General features: G+C 40.3%; 1 protein-coding gene across 3 annotated transcripts in view; it reads right to left on the bottom strand.

Moving 5' to 3' along the window:
* Positions 1 to 26,344, bottom strand: part of LOC108029207 (hemicentin-1) — a 104,754-nt gene that overhangs the window by 46,264 nt on the left and 32,146 nt on the right. For all 3 annotated transcript variants that reach the window (XM_017101387.3, XM_017101385.3, XM_017101386.3), the window contains exon 3: positions 4,749 to 4,950. In XM_017101387.3, the coding sequence (XP_016956876.1) occupies positions 4,749 to 4,950 (202 nt within the window). The remainder of the gene's footprint in view (positions 1 to 4,748; positions 4,951 to 26,344) is intronic.

The following is a 26,344-nucleotide window of genomic DNA, read 5'->3' as shown; positions in this document are numbered from 1 at the left end:
GAACAAAGTTGAGCTAGTGAGACAGCATTTTTCAGCACTAAATTTAGCATTATGTGGAGACAGCTGAGCTAATCCTCAAAACGTTACATACGTTATTTACTCCGAATTAATATTTACAATTTAAAGTGCGTCACACTCCTTGAAATCACCCCTAACAACCCACGTTTTCTCTCCGTGTAGCACCGTGTGTGGTTATGTATATGTCTGCTGGCTTAAGCTAACTTTAAATTACGCTTAGCGACTGAAATTAATTTACGCAACGCCACGAGCACCGAAACAACAAAACATCGCCGGCAAATGTGCAAATGTGTCGCGCGGAGAGGGGTTCAAACCGCTCGTGGGTGGCCAGGGGCGTCGCCGAAAAGGGGGCGAGGGTAGGTGGTGCGGACTAAGCCCCTTTTGGGGCTTGTGCATTCCATTGGGCAAATCTGCAAAATCTGTGTCCTAGGTCGTAAAGTCATTTAATGCGCCGCTCAAAGTGGAAATCATTAAAAGCGCTCGTTGAAAGGGCCATTTGATATATCGAGAGCGGGTTGGTTGAAGTTGGGTCAGTTTTTGGACAGCTCTTGACGGCTGCGAACCGCATTTGGCTCCAGATTAATTGCGAATTGTTCCGGGATTGATTTACAGTCGATTTGACAGGAAGTGCTGTATAGTGCTTTTACTTGGATGCAGGGAAGCTAAAATAAACATTAATTTTATGAGCACGGCACTAGCCATTTTTATACATCTCACTAACGAAATAAATAGCGTTTTAAAATCACATGCAGAGGCGTCGAAAAGTATGCAGTAAAAATTGAACTTCGTGCTTCTAGACAATACAATTTCTGCTGCCTATCCTTAGGCGGTTTCCAGAACATGCTAGGTAAGAACATGCAAGGTAAGGACTAAACCTTGACCAAATATTTTTGACAAATAAGGCTATTAGTTCCTCGAATTAGAATCGCTTGTTGCAAAGTCATCGATTTCGCCCCTTCTCGCCCATTGAGTTGGCCACTTGACCAGCTAACTTGCAATAAGTTTTGGGAATCAATCAAATTTCACAATTGCCCTGTTCCATCACGGGGCTCAGTGATGGATGGATTGAATCGGGATTGCCACTGGGATTGTTTCGTTTTCCGACTCCCTGACCATCGGCCGATACATTGCTCTTATCTTTTTGCGGTCCCCCGTCCGAAAATTGTCATTTTGATGACCTTAACAACCTCGAATGTTGCCCAAACCCGCATTTTATTTGCGCCGCTGCCTGTTTGTTGAATGATATTGGAATTTTGCGTGGTGCTCGCCCCTTGTTGTTTAAGTTCCGCAAACATTTCGCTGCTGGAGCGTGCAAAACAATCAACAAATTTGCTTTTCACTGAACAGATAGCAAAATACACGGCGCAGAAAATAAAAATAAAATCAAAAAACGTGAAGAATGAAAAAATAGAAGAAAAACGGAAGCATCCGGAACATCAGTGGGAGGCATTTTTCAATTGTGTTAAAAGAAATTTAATATGAAACTCATGCTGTCTATCGATTTTTAATTTTGATTTGCTACAGCCCCATGAGTCTTTGTTGTGGTTCTTCTGCCGCGGCGAACATTTTTGATACTCCCGTGGGAAAAAAGGAAGCGAAAGGCTAAAATGGCTTATCATTTCATTTCTGTATATTTTTGCGGTATTGATTTAAAGGCTGATTGGCTTTGGCCCGCACTGTGTTCAAAGGTCGTATTAAACTTACCCACCTATTTTGTATAAGGCCCAAATAGACAATATTTTTAAGTTGTTAAATTTGTGTAAAATATCTTCAGACTGCCAATATATTGGGGTAATTAATTGTGGCCTTTTTACAAAATCACAATAATGAAAGAATAATAAATTCTTTAATTACATTTGTGTGATTTATTAGCCCTTTAAAAAAGTATACCATTGCAAATTTTTTATACTATTTGTTTTAAGGTAAAGGACTTGATAGACTGTGACATTAAACTGGAGATCAAAACATTTGAACCACATATATTTCAAATGTTATTTTTAATAAGATATACGTTGTTCAAGAACACAAAAAAATTATTTTTGATACGTATACATTTTTGTGTAGGTCATTTAGTAGATTCGTTGACTTTCTGCCAGATCATTTTGTTGTCCGCCTGTACATATCCACTATATATTAATGGGGGCTGGGGCTCAGCTGACACATTTCGCATTTCGGGTGATGGATGTGCGGCAATAATTTCAGCTATTTATGCAAACGTAGCCTGTTGTTATCAATGGATGGTCCTAAGTCGCCCGGTTTCCCCGGGATGTTTGCCTTTTTATGCGGGTCAACGTTTAGCCTCTACCTTGGCGGCAGGCATACATCAAAATGCGCAGATCAAATGCCGACTTTCTGGGGTCTGGAGAACGGCAACACGTGTGTTGTTTCCAACCCGATGCGACATCTATCGGGATATGGAAATACATATTTTATATAGGTATGTGGCAGCTCTCCACTTATGCAAATTGAAATGCAAATAAGCCATGCCGACTGTATAGGCGTTTTATGTTCAAATCTCCCGAAAGACGGATGCCTTTTGTGTTTCGCATTTCGTATTTGTGTGTTCTGTATTTTGTTATGGCACGCTTTATTGAATTCATTTAAAAAACAATTTATCTTCTTGCTTGCCACTGCTGGCGGTGTGTTGGGGAAGTCCTTTTTCTGTGTTTTTCCTTTTCGTGCGCTACCGGAGCGAAAGCCTTGGAAAAAATCGGCCAGAGTTGCAGCGCCTTTGTCTAACATCCCAATTAGCCCTTTGTTCCCATGTCAATGCAAAGCAGGCAAACCCTTCTTTTTCACTATTTTCACCCATTCATTTCGAGTGCAAGCTGTGAGCATAAAAAATTGTAAGGATTTTTGCTCCTGTCGGTCACGCCTTTTAAGGATCACAATTGCCTTTTGTGCACCGCCTCCTGTCAATGACTAAATGTATGGCTGTACAGAATAAAAAATGCAGAAAGAAAGAAATCTGATGGCCTTTTAACAACTAGAACTCGAGTTGAAAACCCGGGAATTTTCTTTCGCTTTTGAGTGGAGGATATGGCATAATGGGCAGTTCGGAAGGATTTCTTTGTGGAGGGCAGTTTAACTGAGACATATCACTTTAAGACTTGCCGATGACCAGAGATTTTTACAGATTTTTTTTTAAATTTAGCTGTTTGTTATATTTTTACTGCCTTAGTTTACATATTAACAAGAGATAATACGCGATAATTTTCTAATTTAAAATAATTTTTTAAAAGCCTCACTTCGTTTCGCAAATATTTAGAGATATTCTTGACTCCGTTGAATCGAAAACCCATAACTTTGAATGGTGTCCCTCCCCATCTCACCCATATTTTGATATTTGTGCGCCTCTTCCCGCTTTGCACCATTAGTCTGAGTCCCAGGGCCACATAAATCAAGCAAATTGTTTAACGGGCGATTAGCAAAATTGTGTTATAATAATTCTTATTTTATTTTCGCCTGCTCTGCTTCATTCTGCTGCTTACACGTTTTTGGCATTTGCATGTTCTGTGGCTGCTGCTACTTAGCGGAACATGCAGTACATGTATCTGCTGGATCATTTATTTATTATGCTTGTCGTCTGGCGGTCTCCGCCTCATTGCCGCGCCCCTGACCCGCCCTGCCACGCCCCCGCCCCTTAACCTTGCGATGGGCTCTTTGTCTGGCATGTATTTTGAATGGCCTGTTGAAATTTTCCAAGCGATTTGTAGCATACGCCGCATTGAATGTTTGCTCCCCACTCTCTCAATCTTTTATTATTACTTTTGTTGTTTTCGCCGCTTTTTTGTTGTTGTTTATTCACGCTCAAAATGCTGTGGAAAATGATTATTATGATTAATAAATAAATATGCCGGCAGTTCTCTGAGCAGTATTCAACGCATTTTATTCAAACAGTTCAAAAAGTTTCCTACGCTCTCTCTCGCATCTTGTTTTTCAATTTCGCAGGGAGTTTTGTAACTCAAGAGTTGGAAATTAAGTTGCGTATACGCAATGTGTTACCAGTGCTCAAGTACAATGGGCTGAAGTTGAGGAATAAGGGAGTAAAATTCGATTTATATCTATTCCCTATTTACAACCTAATATATTTAAAATTATATATAATAAATACATTTAATACCGCAGAATTGTGTTCTCAACTTAATATTTATCGGAGAAATAAAAATTTATTAGGTAATTTCCTGACCATAACATTTGTTTCCAGAGCTTGGACTAATCGATTTGCAAGTCCCTCATTAGCAAAGTTGCCAACTTTCGCAATCAATTTGTATCTCCAGTCTCCGGTATCACGGCCTGCCATTGTATGGCAATAATTTTTGCGAACCAGCCCGGAATCGGGGGCCCACAGCTGCGCCAGATGGCTCAAAGGGACGAAAAGGATACACTGAGGGCCAAAGGGAAGCCATCAACTTGCCTGTAATGAATTATCGCCGGGCAGATGAACATTTAATGATGTACAATGGCATCGATGACGTTGTCGCTGGCAATTTTAATAAATTTAACAGTCGAGCGGCCGAGACTTGGGTGGCGCATCTTTCATCTTTTATCGCGAGGGAAAACAATCCTGCCCTCGCCGGCAATTAAATAAATGTCCTTAACCCTTGACGTCCCCGGCTGCTACCTCAGCTCATTGACAGCCATCAGGCATCAGGCATCGGCAATCAGCCATCAGCCGTCAGCGTGGAATTTATGAGGCCAGGATTTATCGGCCCATTGCACAAACTTACCGATAATTCGAGTTGAGCTGCACATCGCCAATGGCCACGTTCTCGAACAATGTGGGACAGCAAGTCCATCGCGCCCAGTAGAAGGTGAAGTCGGTCGAGTCGTAATGCTCGGTGAAGCGGCACTTGAGCACCAGATCGACTCCCTCACGCGTGTCCAGCGAATCGTCGCCGGAGATCAGGCCAATCGAGAGCAAAAGGTGACCTGGAATGACAGGGGAACGCAGACAAATTGGATTACACTGGGAAAAACAGATAAAATTACACACAAACACTCGAAATCACCTATGACAGCACCTAAAAGTATGCAGCAATATTAGGAAATGGAGTGCAGAAATGCGTATATTTTATTGCATACTTGTCAACACTTTTGTGTGGCATACCCTTACTAACTTTACACTTAAAATAATGTTTAATTCACAGTCCGGAAAATGCACAGTTTTATTTCGCATTTCACTATAAATTGTTATTAAATATTTCATATTTTTCAAATATATACTACCCTGATTTCTCTATGTTTTTGCACCCAGCATTTAGTTCCGGATAACTGGCAGCGGCAATTCAATTACCTTGTGCAAATTTTAGCCCGCGTACATTTAATTAAGAGAGAACGAGAACCCGTCGAAATCCAGCACAAATTCATATAACAACATTGATATATCCTCGCTGCTAAACTGATTTGATTTATTTTTTCACTATTATTAACGCAACAGAGCAAAAACGAAAATCAATACCATCAGAGGAGCTGCGGCACATACATATGAGCGCCAAAAATAAAAAATCAACAATGCAAAAAAAATGGTATTGTAGAAGTTCGTGGAAATTGTAAATCTATACCACAAAAATGAATAATTCACATGCCATGCCAACCAAAACACAATGGCCAGGGAATGGAGGAACTGCATCCAAATTGGTTTGCGTTCCCGAAAAGAGTTTCCACACAAATTGGGGGATTATTTAACCATAAAGTTGGCTTGGAGTTCTATATTTTATTCATTTGATATACAAATTTTTTATGTTTGATACAAAACAAGATTAAAAGATTACAGGCTAAGCCTTTTAGAAGATATTCATATCTAAAACGCATATAATATTTACGGCAACTTCTCAAAACGTACTATACAAGGAAATATAATCTTATGTGTTTTTAACAGATCCTGATTGTTTATTTAAGTTTAACAAATGTGTTTCGGCAAAAAGCATTGAAAACACTTTTTAAATTCGCTTCCAGGACATTAAGCATTATTATTCAATAGTTTTTACGTTTTTCCGAAATGAAAAACTTTCAGACAGCCAAATTAACCGGAAATAATCGAAATAAAATTTATTGCTTGCATGGAGTGTCCAAAAATATTGCATGCTGCAACGAAGACTTTTTTGTGGGCGTTAAATTTAATTTAAGCATGAGAATTTCAGCGTTTTTCATCAGCTCACAAGTATTTGCGCATAATTGCTAGTGAAAAATCCGCAAAATAAGTTTTCCGGAAACAATTCCAATCAAACTTCGCCAGCTGCATATCCCTGTTCGTTTCTTTTTCATGTATATTTTCGGTGTGCGAGGAAATGAAACTTTGAAGCTTTTACTTGTGGGTGTTTTACAGTTTTAGCAGCACCGGTCAAATAAAACTAAGCACGCAGTTTGGTTCGGTGAGTTTTTCCCTTTTTTTCGAGTGTGTATTCAGCTAAATGGAGCAAATGGTCGAGTGGACGCCATTGGGTCGAGTGCTGGCCGGAAAATGGGGGTGGGAAAGGAAAATGCGGGGAAATCTGGGGGAGGACGGGCGGTTGTTTGCACATGCAGCGCTTAGTTTTAATTTGTCTGCCTGAATTTTAGTTTTTTGTGTGCTCATGCTTTTTATATTCTCCGTTTTCCTTGTTTTTCCACTCCGCTCAATTTTCATGTATTTTGTTGAAGCAAATCTGTTTTTTGTGCAATCTGCCCATCCATAGATGTATGTTTGTGGAAAATGCTCACCCCTTTCACCCTGCATTGTTGCGCTGGGTTTTCCCTATAAAGCCATATATTTAAGCGAAGCAACAGCTTTATTGGGTTGGATTTTTGGTATACTCGTATGAAACGAGTAGTACAAAACACAAACAGCTCAATGCACTGCGGCTGCATTTTCGATTGCTTCCATCGCTCAAATGTATGCTGCTTTTTCCCACCAGCTGCGTTTTCTTCCGCTTTTCTTTTTTAGTTCGATCATGTGTAAACTCAGCTTCCCACTCCCCTGCTGTTACTGTAATTAACAGTAGGCAGCACAAAAAAGTCGGGAATATTCACAAAAATAGGGCTTCTGGCGTTTGTTTGCTTCGAGTTGGTATTTTTCACAAAATACCTTTCTGATATGTTTGCTTGTGCCTGAAAGGGCATATTAAAATCACATTTTTTAGGGAGGGGATTATGTAATTGTGATGAATCGAACTGAAGCCTCTGCAATTTTTTTTTAGATCGCACTGAAAATTATTTTGCTATTTAAGTGTTGGTTGCATGAAAACAATAGTATCGGCTTCATGTGCACTCTTTTTTTTAATAATTTTTGTTTAACATATCACTAAATATTTCTTTGATATTCATAGTATTTCGTTTCGAATTCCATGAATACCCAAGGAGGGCATGCTAAAATAACGAACGTAATAAATTCCTCTCACTTGGATCTGCTAAATAGCGAAAAAATCGAGAATCATGAGGTATTTTTCCAGCTTGCTGGCACAATTATCCCCGGCTTGTAGTTGGTTCAATTCACCAACCAGTATCAAATCAATTAGAGGCCAAATCCCAACTCGATCAACGCAGGTAATTTGAAAATTCAGCAAAATCAACTGAAAATCGAGGAGTGAGCAGAAAAGCTGACTGGCGTTCGGAATCATGTTTAACATTTGCTTTGGCTACCGATTTACATATTTCCCCGCAAATAATTATGAATGAGAGCTGAGCTTGTCCCCCGAGGGATTTCAATTGCCATGACCACGCCCCCTCCGACGCCCCTTTGTGCATGCGAGAGCACGAAATGCATATGCATATAGATTTCATTTGCTTTACATAAGTTGATTTCGAGAGGGAGGTGGGGAAAATTACCATGAGCAAGTCGAAAGAAAAACACTTTTTTGGCCAGAGCCCGGGGAAAAACCCAGTATAAAATGTGTTGAAGTTTTTCCGGGGCCTTCCCTTCCTCGCCCCTTTTCTTTTTTTAGCCTTAAGGCTGAAATGTATTTTGCAATTATTTAAACAAGCTTTTGCAATCTGATGGATTTTAAAATGTAAATTAACTTTGTTTGCATACGAAAGTTTTCACTCGCAGCGGGAAAACTTATTCCGGCCCATATGTGTGTGTGTGTGTATTTTGTAATAATTAGCCATCATTAGAGTTTCGGTAAAGTTTTCCATCGTCTCACTTCTGCTCTGGCTTTATGAATTTTTCAATTGTTCGCCGGAGAGCTGAGGACTGAAAACTTTATCTCCACTCAGTTCAGTTGAGTTCAGCTCGACTCGAAATGCTTAAACATTCATAAATGCAAGTGCACACTGCACTGAGAAAAAGGAGGCAATCAATTGAAAACTGAGTCAGGCCGAGTCAGTTTTTTGTATAGTTGATCGACTGATTCGTTTCTTAAAGGTTTTACTTAATTTAAGTAATTTAGGTACTACATAACTTTTATTTTTGGATCTTCATGAGTCCAAGCATCAGTTTTTTAAATACTTTTTCCTTGCGTGTACCAAAAGGGGGGAAACGAAGGCAGAGTTCGTTTGGGGCAAAAGATGCCAAAGCAAAAGTCAAGTCTGGCCAAATGCAACCCAAACAAACCCAAAGCAAACAACAAAAACTTTCCACACACTCGTAAAAAAATAAAACTTTTTTCACTTTACTGCACAGTGTTTTTTGTTTAGTTTTTTAGTTTTTGTGGCTGTGGCTTTTCCTTTTTTGCGTACGTCGAGTTGGACTTTGTTTGGGGTCGACGACGCGTCGTCTTCATAAACACAAATGCCATCAGAGTGCTTAGGAGTGGGAATAAATAAGGTGTCTTTTCCATGAAACGAAGGTGAAATGCTCTCAAGTTGTACAAATATTTTTTGTAATTTTTATTGAAATATTAGTCTAAAATTATTTATTTAATGATATTACCTACCTATATTGGGGGATACTAGTTACTGTGATACTTTTCATAATGGCTTAGTTCTCCCCCTAGCTAGCTATATCTTTTTTTTTTTATTTTAATTGTTTCGTACTCTACTTGGCTTTTTCTTAAAAAGACTATACATTTATTGCGAAGATTTTCCGCAAGTGCGCCGCATTTAGTTGCAATTTAATGTACTTATGGCTTTCGGAGGGCATAATCAACCGAAGTGTGTTGCACTTTGCTACGACTTCCCCTCCAGCAGTTCGAGTATCCTGCACCTCCCTCCCATCCCACCTCTCCATCCATTTTCCGAGCATTTTCCACGCGCTGGCAACATCCAGCACTTGTACATCATTTTCTGGCGGTGTCTGCTTGACTTGTTTGTAATTATTTATTTCGCATAAAGTGTGGCAGACTCTGGTGCGTAGACAAGAATTATGGCATTTCGGGCATTGTGTGTGATGTCTGGAGTTTTTAAAACAGATTTCATGCTACAACGCCGACAGGATGAGAGGCGGCATGCGGTGCGGGAAGGCTTTCTGCCGAGCAAAATGCAACTAATGTGGCAGTGTGTGTTACACTTAAAACAAGCTGTTTCTTGGCTCGTTTACTTGTGGCTTTGCCGGCTTGTGTTGTGTTGTGCTGTTGAGACAACCCCGGATTTTTCCTCCCCCTCCAATTTTCCCCTGTCCAGCCCTTGCTTTTCTTTCAGCTTAATGCGAATTTCTGCTCTTAACATCAGCCATTGTTGTTTTCCTTGTGTGTGTGTTTCGCATATAAATATAATATGTAGTCTCGCCTCCTGCCATTGTTGTTGTAAAATATATTACTTTTTAACCTCGGAGTGGAGTTTCTGGAAAAGCCCCCTGCCCCCTGTTTTCACTCATAACAATTACAACAATAGCAATTGCTGCCTGAAAATCAACTATACGTACTACGTGAGGCGATGTTCTTGGGTCAGTGGCGTAGCTTCGGACCTGAAGGGGATTACCTTTGTGCAACTTTTAAGAGCAGCAAGGGAGTTTCGCTAGTCACGGCCTTAGGGGGACACTTTAAAGATTTCGAAAGGCTTTTGGCTCACATTTGAGGTGCAATTTTCTAATGGCTCTTGCGGAAAAGCAAAGTAACTGAAGTCCTTCAGTAAGTATTTTTTTTGTTTTTCATAAATTATCAAAATGCATTTCAGAATTTATTATTTCCCCATTTATTGAATGATCAGAAACTATTTTAGATACGCTCTCAGTAATCCCTCCTTTTGAAAAACCCGTCTTCCCACAACCCTGCCCATGCATCCAAGTTTATGGCTACGAGTTCCGTGTAATGTGTTGCTGACATGCGCTAAGTTGTTGCGGTTGCTTTTGCTCCGCTTCTGCTCCGCTTTTGCTTTTGCTGCTGTGCTCTAATGCCATAAGTCTTTAGTGGTGCTCACAAAGCAACTGGGAGGATCCTTTGTCGGCTGGCAGAGGGATAAGACCTGGCATAAGGGATATGCCATCCCACATCCAGTAAGTGTGTGCGCCCGTGCTGAGGCATATGTGGCAGTTCATACGCTTAACAAGGCATTGCAGCTGCAACTGCCGCACGAACACTTGGAAAAAAAGCACGACATCGAAAATATTGCACCGCAAAGGAAGTATTCTGCTTAAGAGAAAACAACATTCAACCAAGTTCGAATACCCCGAAGATATTTCAGATACTTAACTACTAAGTGGAGGTTAAACTAAGTAACAGTATGTGTTCCTATCTCCGTTTTCCTCAGTGATTCAGCAGGGGAAAGAGCAGCCTTTGTGACCAATATTTGCCGCACATAAAGCATAACAAGCGATTCAGGAGCAAAAAGTGGATTGCAATCTGCTCCTTCGACGAACAATCGCCAGTCAATCGGAAGGCAAACAACAACTGAAGTTTAATAATGGATTCCGATGCCCCTTCCACTTTTCGTTTTCCCTCTTTGTGGACCATTTGATGGCCCCAGCCGGTGAGACAACTCATTAAGAAGTCGGCATGTGAAACATTTGCAAATTAACTGCAAACGTTGCGTATGCGTAATGCGAGGCAGTGCCAAGTATTTGCTTAGCCGACGGCGAGCGTGGGGAAAATGGGGCTGGAAATGGAGCTGGAGCGTGGGAGGGAGAGTGGGAAATGCGGAAAATCTGGCTGATGACTAGCTATGGTCGCCGTTGAGTGGAAAACCGGAAGTGGGCGGCGGGAAAGTGGAGGTTGAACAGAGGCAATTACATCAACCGCCGGGGATCATAAACTGAAAACCCAGCGATGCTCTTAGCGGGATTATGTGCAGGGATTACGGACGTGGGATCTAGGCTAAAAATCCACGGGGCTACTTTGTATGCAGGTTGGATTCCGAAAAGGTTAATTATTTTGATAAGTTAACTTAAATTATTTCTCGTTTCTGAATTTTTTATCTTTTTTTTTTTTTTATCTTAAATCTTTTATATGATTGTTTTTGTTTTTGATAAATTACTTTTCCTAACATTCAAGTTGAAATTCAGATCTGCTGGCTCATATTTAATGTGCTCCCGAATAAATACTTTAATTTGGGAAATTTTTAAGTACGATGAGTGGGAAAAACATTCGCTCTGCCATTTGAATATTTTTACGCAGCTAATGTGCCCGAAATGGAAATATGATTTCCCCATCTTCATGGCTTATGGCTGGTGGGCATGGGAAAAGTTTTACGCTGCGTATGCGTAACATCTGGCTAAATCGCTGCCAGTTGGGACTGCAGCGGATTTGGTGGGAAAACGGAGGGTGGGGCGGGCGGAAAAAGGGAAACCCTCGGAAAATGGCTGGCCCAGGAGACGGGGGAAGGGAAGATGTAAGGACTTGTGTGCCACTCAGAATACCCAATTTCACTTTAATTAAAACATTTGCAGCTAGTAATGTTGGCAAAAGTTGCCTATCCACTTAAAACGAGGCGGGGAGTCGGAAGGGGGCAAGCCGCGGCATCCAGGGCACGTATATTACATAATATGCCATTAATAAAAGTGTTTAAAGTTCACTTAAGTGCCGCACGGAGCTTTAGACAAACGGAAACCGTATCAACAACAGTTAAAGCAAACCGAGCAAACTAAAACCCCACATCTATAAACCGGAGGGGTGGTCGAAGGCGGTCCCTGGGATATATCCTCCCCATACCTAGGCTGAACCTCTCGGATCCCATGACTGACTGTCAAGCAGTTGGGTCCCCGTTTTATATGCGACCAGTGCAAAGTAAACATTTTCAGAATGAGGATGACAATGAACGGGGGCTCGGAAAACAGGGGCTTGGAAAATAGAGAGGAGCGGTCGTGGAGGACTCGAATGGCAAGAAATTGAAATGAAAAATCAACGTCACATTGCGACTAGAACTTCATTTATGCTGCAAGCTAAGGGAGGCCTACGCCCCTGTCTTGCACTGCAAAAACAGACCTTAATATTAAAAAAATATAAATTAGGAACTAAATAAGAACTGCAACTTTATGATAGTTTGGAGGTAGCAGAATATAACTAAAAAGTGCTTAATTGGCTTGAAAAACTGAGAAATATATCCATTGAAATGGCTGGGAATGCACTTGAATATCTTTAGGCTTCAATAGATTTTATAGAAACCACTGCCAATCCCGTCTTTTTTCTCACTGCAGACATCCCCTCCTTGTCCATCTTCATATCCGCTGGCTAAGAGACTGTGGATTCATTCACAGAATTGACTTTGCGGCTCAGTTGCGTTGAAAGCCAAGCCGAGTCAATAAGGCACGCACAGATGGACCGAACCGTGTGCCGAGGGTTAAGAAGACTCGGGGGGTTAGGGGGCCTAGGCGGCCCAAACAGAAACCAAGAATCTGCTCTAGAATATGCCTGTGGTGACCACACATCCTCCTCGACCGAGTGTCTGTGGACCGAAGTGGTCCGCTTGGGTAGCTGAGAATGCAAATGCAGTTTGCTGGGCAAAGATATCGGACTATCTCTATCTACGGAATACGGAATTCCGAGGTGTCGCAAATTAATGAGAAAGGTGAGCAGAGATGCACTGGCCATTAGATATGGGTATGGGTTTAACGGAAATATTGTGAAGCATTTTCTTATGATTTTAAGAGTGATATCATATAATTTTCTATTGTAATAAACGATAGTTTATTATAGGCATAAGAAGTATAACCAGAAAGCATTATTTTTTAAAATTATTTTCACGTTGTACAATCTTTATTTAAATTATCCCTAATATTTTTTATTAAGTACTTTTTATCCTAAACTTAGTTGCTTTCCAAGAGACGGAAGGCATCTCCAACGGCCATCTGCTGGCATTTCCCGACTCTTGACCTCCATTTTCCTGCATAATGCAATTTCGAGAGTCCATTTCAATTGTCCTTTGCCTTTGCCAGCGTTTCCCTGCACTTTCTACTGCATTTCCATCATTTTGCCGGGCATTTAATTTGGCATAATTTGTGCGACAATTGTCAAAGGCTGCCGTGATTGAGTGCGGACGAACGTGCGGACTGCATAAATCATGCGGTTAAGTTGTAAAACATTAAACTTAATTTGCTGTAAATTAAATAATGCTAAATATTCGGAATGTTGCATGCAGGGCAGTCATGCCGAATGTTTGTCATGTTTTGTGCAGCGCAATATTCGAACATGAACCTGCAGCAGCAGTTGCACTTGCCGCAAAATTTATGATTGCATTTACACGCAGGCGAAGCAGAAAGGACGATGTGGAGGGAAAGGATCACACAGAGGTGGCGGAAAAATAGAACAGAACACGGAAGGGGGTTTTAAACCATAAGTATGTATACATTTAAGAGCAAGTTAGATAGGGTCATGCGGTATTCTTAATTTAATGGAATATAAAGCAAATTGTTGACTTTTTCGTTTAACAATAAAAAAAAGAATATAAAAAAAAATATAATTAATGATTATATGCCATTGAAAAATAATAATCTCCACTTGGTTGTATAAATTCATCCTACCTGGCCATGTCATTAAACTTCAGCAGCAATTTTAAGATTATGAAAATTTTACGAGGCGTCTTAGGTGATATTTTCATGACCTCTGCTGTACGGAAATGCAGTCCTTGTTTTGTGGCATATGCCACAAGTTTTGGCCTCCACTCGGCGCCGCTTTCTGTTTTTGTCAAGCACCAACAAACTCGGCCAGCTGACGCCTCTTAATTAAATTATGCTTTTTAATTAGGCCATTCTGCATGTGTGTGCTGTGCATTTCCCCCGCTGCAAATTTTCTCATGTTGGTGGAAAGGGCGCGCCTAATTGAGCGTTTTCTTTGTTGCACTCTGTTTGACAACGACGAGTGTCCTAAAAATCAAAGCAGCACTTTCCGGACGCTCAATTAGTTGATATTAAATATGTCAAGTTTCCGTTAGTTCTTATTAAAAATTAAACCAAGTAAAATATTAATCTATGGGTATTTCATTAACTTTTAAGGCATGTTGTCAAACATAAAAACTAAAAATTTAAGCCACTTCATTTTGAAATATTTTTGACAAAGATATATAAAGTTGAAAATAGGAGTCAAACATTTTGATGATATATTAAATAAAAAAGGAAACTGTGTGACCTTTACTTTCCTATTTTTATACCAATCCTTGCTTGTAATTTAATTTACCCATTCAGGCGTTTATTTTACTTTTAATTTACCCCATATTGCTATTCAAAACATCCAGCCATCAAAGCATTTAGCTCCGTTACATTTAATCCCAATGAAATCTCCTCTTCTCATCCCCAATTCCGCCCACTCCCCAGTATTTATTATGAGTTTTCCATTAGAATAATCTCTTAACAGATTCACTTTACAAGCGAGCATTTCAGTTAGCCCTCTCGACCCTTGTTTTTATTTTCATATTTTCCGTTTTCTGCATAATTTGCCCTGTTCCATATTTTTGTGCGACCCGGACGGACAAGGACTCTTATCTAGGGAAAAGATAGAAACGCATATTCACACAAATTTGTTGTCATGTTTTTGTGGCTCTGAGGATAATTTAAAAACAGAAGCACCTTTGACACTTGCAACTGACACTTGGGCCGACGAGGACACCCAGAAAAAGGGACAACGACCAGACGCTTTAATTTAATATGCCGTTGACCAGGAAAAGAAGTGGGGATGGGCAAGAGCGGGCTGGGCGGGCCAAAACCAAATCCCGAAAGTGTACCCAAATCACTTTTGAAACTATCTTGCGCCTTGACACAGCCCCGGAGGAATGGAAAACGAGACCGAGGGACTGGGTTAGCAGAAGTTTAAATGTGGCTAAACATTTTTGACCACACGAAAAAGGCTCGAATTTTATTCACACATCTGTGCACAGAGGAAAATATATTTTATATATTAAATAAAGGGCATTTTGATGTTAGCCAATGAATTAAAAAAGCAAAATCATTACGTAAAATATAAAAAAACGAAATGATTTTTCTGTAAATAAATATATTATATTTTCAGGAGGCAAGCTTAATTTTTCACCGTGTAAATATTTATGAGGTCCTCAAGGATTTCCATTGAGATAAGCGTTGAGCATTTGGACCCAGAACCTTTTCTTTTGCTGCCCTTTTTTCGCCGGCTCCAGTAAATTTAATTTGAATGCATGCATTATAATGAGCCGCATTGGAGGAAAAACAAAAGGTGTGGGGCCCCACAGTTTGAAAGCCATTGCTGGGGGAATTGTGATATTGTGATATTGGCCTCGGGGCCAGTGGGGCAATCAATGTGGGGCACAAATCAATTGCCCGATGTCAGCCAAGCGTGAATTACGTGACATGCCACGTTGCGTATACGTAATGAGTTTCATTTTTTCCTCTGCAGCAGCAGGAGCTGCGGAAAAAGACAGGAGAAAACGCAGACTAACAGCACAGATAAATACAAGAAAAGCCACACTCTCACACTCACATGACGAGGGGAAAACTAACGAACTGCGCGGGGCAAGATTTCCCAGAAAGAAAAACTGACAACAGCATGAAAAATTGTCACTGGCTGAGAGTGGCCCCTCCCTCCGCTTTTCCTCCGCACTTTCCTCCGCCAACTCCTTCGACGTTCCAGTGCAGCCCGAAAACACTCTAGAGAAACCGGAAATGTTGCTTAATAAAAACGGATATACCAATTTAGTTGTGTGCAGCAGTAAACAACAACGGGAAAAATGGGGAAAACAAGAAAAACATCCACGCAGAGCAATGAGTGCCAGAATAAAACAGCAGCAGACGAGGCTAAGAAGAGCAATCCACGCTTGGCGGGGAAAAAGTGGGGGAAAATCGGGGAAATCTCGGAAAAGGGAGTGCCGGTGACTGCAAAGCTTAAATAAACACAAAAATAATAGAAATTCATTTAAAGTTAAACCCAAAACAAAACAGGGATGAGAGCAAAGTCGAAAAAAAACGAAAAGAAGGTTTGCAAGCGACACTAAGTTATGTGCCCTTGCTAGAAAAAAAGTCTAAATATTTATTTAAATAGTAAATAAAAGTATTTCTTAAATTTATTCCGGGAAGCAACAGCACCTGTAAAGCTATTATGCGGTTTCCTAGTTTCTCCCCTGTTCAAAAACTGTAACCATCTCTTTTCCAACTTTATTTCCATTCAAAGTTTCTTCGATCTCCCCCAAAATCCACCATGAATAAACAGGAATTAATTCCTTTGCCCCCAACTGTCACAAGCCCATTCAAATTCCCGCATACCCCGACCAAAAAAAGAGGAGAAAAGCCGCAAAAAAGCGAAGCCAGCGTTAAAATGCACAGCGCAGTGATCAGGATCAGGAACACAATGGGCCAGCACGGAGCTCTGGCATGTTGAACATATTTGTTGACTGAATGGACGGCGGAAAGGGGGCTAAAAGGGGGTTAGAAAGGCGGTGAGAAGGGGGCCGCAGGCAGAGTGTCGGTGGAGTTTAGCACACAGCTTGAGTGGAGTTTTGGGTTCGGTTTGCTGCACAGGGGAAAAACAATAGAATCTTGTCAGCTGCATGCTTATATATACATATTTTAATATAGTATAAATAAATATAATATAATTTAATTTAAAAAGTGTAAATGGGATTTGGTTCTCCTTATAATTAACTTCAAACATTTTTAAAACCGGATTATTCATTAAAAAGTTATTAGCAAATAAAGAAAGCGATCTCGGAAACTGCCCAATAGCTGCATGCATATCTCCATCTACCTCGCACTTCCTTAGGCTGAGCATCGTGTATCTGATAGTACTATAGCGTCCTTTCTTGATTTGCTTACATTTATTAAAGACATTCAAAATTATCAGCCTCTCAAACTTTATTCAGTGGAACCCTTGATTTATTTTTCTGTGTACCTTTGTGCTGCTGTTGATGTTGCCCAGGCCGCAATTTTTGTGTTTTAGGTTTTTAAGCTTTTTGGTTTTTTTTCGCACCCAGAAACTCTGCCGTTCTCTCCCACATTTTTTGGTTGTCGCCCGCTTTGTTTTGCGGCCAATGCAGCTCGCTTACGTTTGAATGCACTTCAGTGCAGATGGACTTCCGAGGCAGGAGAAGGGCCCTTCGACTGGGGGCTTGTCTAAAACAAATGACCAAAATGACACATGACCAAGCGGCCGTTTCGAAAAAGTATATAGGCCAAAAGGCTTAATACAAACGGGACGCAGAAAAAAGGCCAGCAAGAAAAAGTTCAGGGAAATGGAACTGCGGCAAGAGGGGATGGCTACATATATACTTAAAACTTTGTCCCATACGACAATGAAGAGTTCCTTTTTGATAACTCTATCTTACCATTTAAAAGTTGGCATTGCCCTTCGCCGCCCCTTTTCATTAAAACCCATCATTTTTGGATACAATTCCATTTTGAATATCGAAATAAATCTAAATATCACAAACCGTTGCCGAAATCGTGCGGAAAATCCTTCCAGGCAGAGTTCAAGAACCCCTTTGCCTCTGGGAAGCAGGAAGTGCGTTGTCGTCCCCGGAAAATGCTTAAGAACAAGCACCGAGTCCCACACAAAAACCAAACTAATGGTAGGGAAGGAAAATGTTGTTTCAAGCTGTGTGCACGAGCGGACTCAAACGGTATTTTCTCATTTTTTGTTCTTGTCTAGATTTTTTCAACGTTCGGTCCTATTTCTGTATTTTTTTTGCTGGGCGCTCAACTGTTTTTCGCGTAGCTGTCATAAAAACTCGCCATGGGAATGCGGAAAGGAAATTTGTGCCAAAAATATACGCACAACAACCAATGGGGATCTCGAAAAAATACGAAAGCAACACGCGGAGTTGAAAGTGAAGGGAAAATGCAGAGGCCTTCTTTGAAAGGAGTGAAAGATAAATAATGGCCGACATGATGCGTGTACATATATTGTACACACATGGGGTGCGGAATAGGCTCATTTCCCGGAATATGATTGAAGGCACTGCCATAACCCGCAGTTCCAGCACCGATATTACTCAAGCGACATTCCGCGGAAGGCGCTGGCCAAATTGCGCCACAAATAAGATGATAGATAAGCCGCTGCCAGATGACTCAATTAGCGAAAGATAATGAATGGCGGTGGTCGGGCGGACTGTCAAGCAGATGCTGCCATAAGTGATGATTTAGCCCCGCCGAGTGGGTAACTGGCACTATTTATGGGGGGCCTAAATTGGCGGGGGCCGAGGCTGACTTTCAATTAATTATAATACACATTGAGAAGTTCAAATAATTACTTTTAAATTATTAAAAATTTTTAAGGATGTTATTTGTTAGAATGAATAATAGGATCTAGAAATGTAAAAACATCTTTACTAGTATCCCTTTAATAGACATTTTAATAGATAAAAGCTATTCTTCAGAGCCGTAATCCATATAAAATAAATTAGGCCGCTTGCCTGAATTGCATTTAATCTTATCCAACTTGTTATTGGCCTTGATCAGCCGCAAGTGACCAACTTTGATTGCGTCTCTTATTTCAATTACCCAACTCCCTTTCCACAAGCCAAATATTTGCTAGATTGATTGCTTGATTACTTGTGGCTATTTCGTCATCCAGGGAATTTTTTGCGCTCAATCAGCCAAAGTTTGGCAATCAGAAAACTCCCCGAAACCACACAGCTCCAGCTCCTTTTGTTTCCTGTTTACTCTCCCTGAACTGATTAAGGTGCTTCTTCTGGCCATTTCCGTGCTTTTTTCCCTCTTGTTAACCGTTAACGGCGTTCAACTGTGACAAATGCTTTTGTCGGTTCACCCCACACGGGCCCACATAAACATCCAGATATACGGCGCTCCTATAGATACCTCCCAGCCCAGGAACACGGCCAGAACTCATAACATATGTTCCTGTGCATGTCGGGCCGGCTTAGAAAAATTATTTATGAACAAGGGGCTCAGACAATGCCCAGGATCTTACGACATAACCTTAGTATCCGTATTTTGTACACCACGAAAAACCCATTAAACCCGTTCTTCAATTTTTTTTTTAAGACTAAAATATTTTAAAGGAATTATATACTTCATATAAATGTGCCCTAATATTTTTTGAAAAGTTGTGCTTTTGAACAGTAGGACCTTCTACGCTTGGCCCACAACTCATATATACTGATCAAACTCTTTTTCCCCGGTGTATTCCTTCCTGGCACTTGTAATTTCTGCTGAGGTTTTTTTCGCCTTGCTGCACGTTTAGTAAATAAATCACGCGTTACGTGGTTCAGCCATTTTTTATATAAATAATTCGAGCCAAGTTTGCTGTTTTAGTTTTTTCCAAGTGGGTGGCTGGGTGTGTAGCATTGATATACTGATACAGTGACCTGTGAACCCGCTGACCATCGCACCGCCTCCTTTCAGGCTCCTTTGATGATTTATGGCGTGTGGCCTATTAACGTGTGTGTTGCGTGTACGCCACGCCCCCTTTTCGGAGGCGGGGGCTGTTTGGTGTGTATCATAAATAAACGCAAATCTATAAACTAAACAAAACTAACAAGTGCGGGAGAATGTCGTGAAACAAACCAGAGCATGACTCGCTGGTTGTTTATGCCCCGGCTAATGAGCACGAACTTGTCAATGTGTCAATTTAATTAGACAAGCAAACTCACACTCTCGCCAATTGACATCGAATATTGAATTATGCGGCAGCAACAACATCCGCTGGAGGAGCCCTATTTGACCATGTTGTATGTTTACTTACATTTCACTGCGAGATGTTAGCACTACAAGATACCACACCCTTCCTCCCGAGCTCAACCCCCTCTTCGCATTCGTCACACGATTCCAAGTTAGCCACAAAAATATTACGCATACGCCATGTGCGCTTGTCAGGAAGGAAGTGCACAGGAAAATAGTTACAGACATAGGGAGAGCCCTATAGGTTTGAGTTAGTGCTGCTTAGTTACTTCAAGGCATTTTTCACTGCATACAATTTCTTATTGGATTTAGACATCAACACGCTTTATAAAACAAATGTTTGTTAAGAATATTATGAATAAATTATTTTTAGCGTTTATATTTCATCAAAAATGTATCTTTAAATGTGGGAAAACTACCAGAACTAAGCTACTCTTTACTTACGGCGTACATTTGTACACCCAAGCCAGTTTCTTTCAATGCAGTTACAGCCGAATTGACAGCCCCAGCCCGAGTCCGAAATCAAATCATTTATGCCAGGGCTGTCCTGTCCTCGGCCCCATCAATAATGTCCCTCTGACAGGAGTCCTCCTTAGTGGCTGCCCTCTGCCCTGTCCTCCCTGGGTCCTCGTGACTTACCTTTCGATCCTCTGAGCCCGGACTTTGGTCAAACAATTAACGCCACAGCCGCCTTAATGATTTATGTGAGCCATCACAAGGTGGGGATTGATTCGGAAATGGAAATGGGAAGGGGGAGCCAAAATGGCTGTCTCAGCTTTGAGGGCTTTGCATTCGGGAGTTGGTCAGATAATTTGGGCTTAGAATGAATCAGAAAATCATTGAATCAAGAATGAGATGAAAGACCACAAATGAATCCGGAACAATGAATCTTTCCAGCGAAATGTGGCAAATCAAATGCGGTAAAGGTGTAAGGCGAATTAAAACTAAGTAACAAATAATGAAAATGTTGTTTATGTTTAAGTTTAAGCTTTACATAACTTTTTAATAATACTGGCGATCGTTTTAGTCAGCCCACTAAATTGCCCAGACTCTATTTGTACTATTTTTTGGCCTCCCTTATTTTAAACTTCTCCTTTTGTCTTTGGAAGAAGCCTCTAGAAAACTTCCTCGAGAGAATCTTCGCAAGTTATTAAATTCTCTTGTCGGAAGAAGATTTCGGTATATAATCCACTTCAAGTGGATTCTTCGTCTCTTTCACCCCAACTCCTGCCATCTCTTTCGCTTGCTTAGCATGCAAATTTGATGGCGTTGGCCATAAAATGCAACTCTCTTTTTCGTCTTTTGTCTCACTCTGCCTGCTACATTTTCAGTTTTCAAATTTCACTTGGAAAAATTTTAACTACTTCGCTGGCGAAAAACCCTTCCCATCTCAATCCTCTTGCCATTGTTTGTCTATTTACACGAGCTCATTAACATTTGAAATGACTTTTTGCTTCGCTTGCTAGGCAGCGAAAAAAAGGGGGTTTTTAATGAGTGCGGAGGGGGTCGAGTTATTTTAATGTTTTGCTTTTTGGCTCGGCAAACACTTGGCACTCCTCTGGCACCCACTCCTCCGCCGGTTTTAATTCCTTTTTTTTTGCATCGAATAAAATTTGCAAAAATAATTTATAACCAACAAATAAAAAAGGCTTTTTAAGCAATTCCACAGTCGGAGTTATTTTAAATTCTCTGCAAATAAAAAGGGATACTTTACTTGAGAGAGTTAAAGAGTGAAGAAACAAATTGGGAATTTAAAAAAGGAAAAAATAATATTTAAATATAATTATTATAACCATTAAAAAAGTATGTGTATGTATTAGATATATATATGTATGTGTCAGAATTAAAAGTAAATAATTTACTTATTTTTACATTATTTTGAGACTGGCAAGTGGGTAAAAATTGCAGAAGCAGTTTTTGCTTCTCCTGCCACTCATTTATGCTAATTTGCGTAATTATGCGCTCCATGAAATCACTCGGCAAATGCAAGCTAAAGTTGAAAAATGTTTCCCAACTTTAGGCATTCTTTCGCTTCCACTCCTGCCGATGATCCTTGTTTTTGTTGCAACAATTAACAAACAAGACAAAAGGCAATACAAATAACACATCAAAACATTGAAAAAGTTTTTCAGCCCATTCCCCACCCTCAAAGGGAGATGATGAAAATTCATAAATGAGTTGAAAAATGAAAGGCCCCCTAAGCAGACATCTATTCTAACCGAGTACTCAGACAGCGAGGCTTTTCCACTTGTTTTCAGATAAGGGATGCCCAAATCCAGACAGGAAAAGCTTGGAAAGCAGTAACACAAAATATCTTACGAATTTTTAGCAGATAATGTTGTAGTTTTTTATCACTGGAACGGAAGTACATGTAGAAAGCCAATGTTTCCGGTGTCGGATTGTCGCCGAACCCAAGCGAGCAACTGAAGCAAGAACCACCTTTAAAATCATTGTAAAGTTTATAAAATTGTTTCAATATCTAATACTTTTCAGCTTTCGTAGATTTAAAAGCCGAGAAATTGGCCAAGCTGGCAACCCTGACTTGTGTACTTCCCCAGTTCCCGCTCGCAGAACTATACTTCTTTTCTAAATGGGGCTTCACAGCCTCACGCCTTCCCTTCTCTTTGATCTCCCCACTGCTTCATTAAACCTTAACCCCCTAAAGCCCCGCGAAACACTCGGCAAGCCGAGTTTGTTGAATGAATAATTGAGGAGAGATTTGTAAGCGTGTTTTGAAGGCTTAATTATTTATCAACCATTCGTCCAGTGGATGCCAAACTGCGCTCAGCATAAATTATGCCAACAGCAACCGGAAAAAAGTCGAATAAAATCCAGTTGGTGCCTCTATTGTGTAATTTTCAATTTTGCCTAACGAGTTCGCCCCTTAACCCTACTGCTCCCCCAGTTTTAAAATTGGCCAGCTCACCGTTTTTGATGTATGTAAATATTCTGACACGAGAGTGCCGAATCCATTGACAAATAAAGTGTTTTCCCAAAATTTCAATGCATAAAAAATGCATCGTTCGCTCAATTCGCATCTATCAATAAACGAATTCGAATATTGGGCTCTATTCTATTTGCATATTTTATTTGAAGTGTGGCCTAAATGCTGAACAGTCCCATTAAATGAGAATGTATTTTATTCGCAGCTTCTAGAAATGAGAGTTTGTATTTCCACTTTACTTTATTAAAGAAAAAACTCTACACCCTGCTTTTTTTTGTTATTGCTTGTTAAAGTACCGAACTGTAACACTTCTCTTAAAATCAACCTTAAATTCGAAATAATACTGCACATTTATATTGAAATATTGCACACGCTTCGTGCATTCATTCCCTTCACATTAATTTACTCAGACAACTCCGTAAAAATGCCATTTAAATTTGGCTTGTCAAAAGAAAATTCGGTTTTATTTTTCGTGTCTTGCATTGCATCACTTATGTTCAATTTATATGCTTTCACATTCTTTTGCCGGCAATTTTTGTAGTGTTAAATAAATTTCGCTTGCAACAAAAGCTCCACTTTTCGCCCGTTTTCCGCCCTGCCCCAGTGCCACTCACTCGCAACGCCCACTTTTGGTGGACGAGGCTCGACTTGTCTGGCACATTTTGCCATTGAAATGCAAATGAAATTGAATTGTTAATTTCAAATAGAAAATCCATGCGGGCCATTCGTTCAATATTGAATGTGCTCGCAATAAATGTAATGACTGGCACAGTTTTGCTCTGCATTCCCGCGATTTCCCCAATTTTCCCTGATGCCTGTTCCTTTTTCCTTAGGTCCTGGCAACGTGCTGGCCAAAAAAATTGGCACGCAAACAAATTTGTAGGAAACGTGGTCCATTATTTTTGATCATGACAGTACGCGAAAGTGCAGGAATAAATATGTATAGTAACTTTTTATATTCGCCATATATGCATATAGAATATGACATTTCCGCTTCCGCTTGTCGGGAAATGTTCGGGAATCAATTTTTGTGGTGAATAATAAACACTATTTTCCACATTAGAATTAGCTCCAAACGCATCTTGGCAGAGCAAAAGTAGAACAAATCTCAGTTCGAAATAGTTACAAAATTATTTACACAGCCACTTCAAACCTATTTATCTTGTATCATGACACTTTAATCTCTGCCTCATATGCACAATAAAGAAACTATATTTTTTCCGCTCCATGAATTCCCGCTTTTTATAACTGTACCTCTTCTGGATTTTATATTCTAACCGTTTTTTTTTTATTTTCATTTATAGTTCGTTACATTCCCTCTCAATGACACATTTATGGAAATTATTTCCCTTTTTCAATTGCTGTTACGCGCTAAAAAATACACTCGAGCTGACCCCAAAAACCCTTAACCCCATTAACCCCGTGTCCACGCCCTATCGCAACCCTTAACCCGCTGGCCATCTCAACAGTTTTCAGTGTGTCAAAACTAAATGCTGTCTGAACGTAGTTGAACACGTTGACAAAGGTCGCGAAGGTGTCCCTCTTTTTCCGCCCTTTCACCCACCTGTTCGACCCCCCTCGCCCGCCAAGGGTTAACACAGTCTGTGCCAAAAGGCAGGTGACACCTCTGGCACATATACGAGTTTCGGATTCTGCTCTTGTGTGTGTGCGGTCCAAGTGCTGGAACCCAAAAAATGTGGTGGCAAAATATTTTGTAGCTGACTTATCCCGGCATTCGATAGTTTGGCTTTCTTTTAAAAAGTAGTTGCACGAGGAATAAATATTTTTGTTAAGTTATGAGAGCTAAAATGATAGAGAAATTGGTTTATATTTATAATATTTTGGGTACTATTTATATTTTTTGCTTGCCTTAATATTTAATGATTTAATATTAAGGTAAGCAAAACATATAAATAGTACGCAAAATCCATGAATTTATAACATATAAAAAATGTCAATTAATTTTTTTTTATCTTAAGATACGTATTATAAAATTAGTTCACATCTTTTAATTACATTATATGCTTAAAGCCATATCGGCTTGAATATAACACACACATTTTTCTGTGAGTGCATGTTTATTTATATGCGTGGGGATATTTTTTGGGGAACCCTTTTAGCACATGTCAAAGCATTTTGAACTTGTTGGCATTTCGTAACACTCGTGCACTTTTCTATGACTTCCCAATAGGTGAAGAAGGGTGTTGAGGGGCGCAGGGGTGGAGGTGAAAGGGCAACCTTCGACCCTCTGTTTGTTTTTTTTCTCCGCTTCCCTCCATTTCCTTGTGCCGCCGTTGTTTGGCTGCTTTCAAAATGCCATTTAGTAGAAAATTGAATAGAGCTTTGATTTTGTTTCGTTGATTTTCACAAAGTGCTACCCCAAAACTGGTTACCCCTGCCAGAGCAGACCCCCATCTTGAACCCACCGCTGGCCGATTTTCCCGCTTTTCCTCTTTGCCTCTCAAATCGATTTGGCCGGCGCTCGTCTTGTTGATTTTTCGTTGCGTTTTTGTTTAGCGCGGGGGGAGGCGGTGAAAATCAAACTGTTAATTTGCGCTTTTGTCTGACTCTTCCACGATTTTCGACCGGATTTTCCCCGCTTTTCCTCACCTGGTGAAAAGCACTTTGCCACGCCTCGACCGCCTCCCTCGTTTGTTTGCTTGTTTTTGGGGTTAGCTTGGCGCTTTTTGTTTCTGTGGCTGGAAATTAATGTTTGCCTAAAGGATTTAATAAGTAAATGATTTTCATTTTCCATTTGCGCCTAACGCTCTTTTCCACCCGGCGTGTGCGTGTGCGTGTGTGTGAAGTGTTCCCAGCATCAACATCAACATCATCAATTTAAATTGAAAATCGGAAAAAGGATCTGGTCCGAGTTTAGTTTAGTTGCGGAAATATTCTTGGGCATACGAATGGAATGTAAATATTTTGTTGTATGCTATTAAAGCGACCAAATAGATTGCAGTTCATGCATTTAAAAAGAATGTGATTCTGAAACCCTTCTCTATGAGCAAATTCTATCAACAAATTTATTTGAAGTACTTCTGTGCGTATTTTTTAAATCTGCAAACTTTGAAAAGTTTGCTAAGCTTGCAAATTAAAAACCTCGAAATATCATAAATCTTTTGCTCAAAATTTGATGGGCTTTAGTTGGGGCGAAAAAAGTGCTCGGCCCAACTATTAAAACATCTTATTAGATTTCTTAGATGGCAAAGTTTTAGATGGAGACCCTTTCTCGACCCTCCAACGCCCCTCCAATTCGCCGGCAGACAACACACGAGGCTAGTTACTTTACTTTTTAATTACTTTTGTGCAAAATTCATTTATCACTTTTATCCCAGCTCAAACTCAGACTCTCAGACTCTCCACTAGAAGATCTATGCGAAGGGCCATTTTTCACCAGCAAACTTTTCACCCATATACATAGGAAAAGTGGGGGAGGTGGGGGCGGCATTTCCACACTTTCCAAGGATATAAAATTGAACTCCCTTTGGCCAGTC

The sequence above is a fragment of the Drosophila biarmipes genome, chromosome 2L (genome assembly GCF_025231255.1).
Source record: "Drosophila biarmipes strain raj3 chromosome 2L, RU_DBia_V1.1, whole genome shotgun sequence".
NCBI lineage: Eukaryota > Metazoa > Arthropoda > Insecta > Diptera > Drosophilidae > Drosophila > Drosophila biarmipes.
Note: the sequence above shows the minus strand (reverse complement) of the source record. Positions and strands in the feature narration are given on the sequence as shown.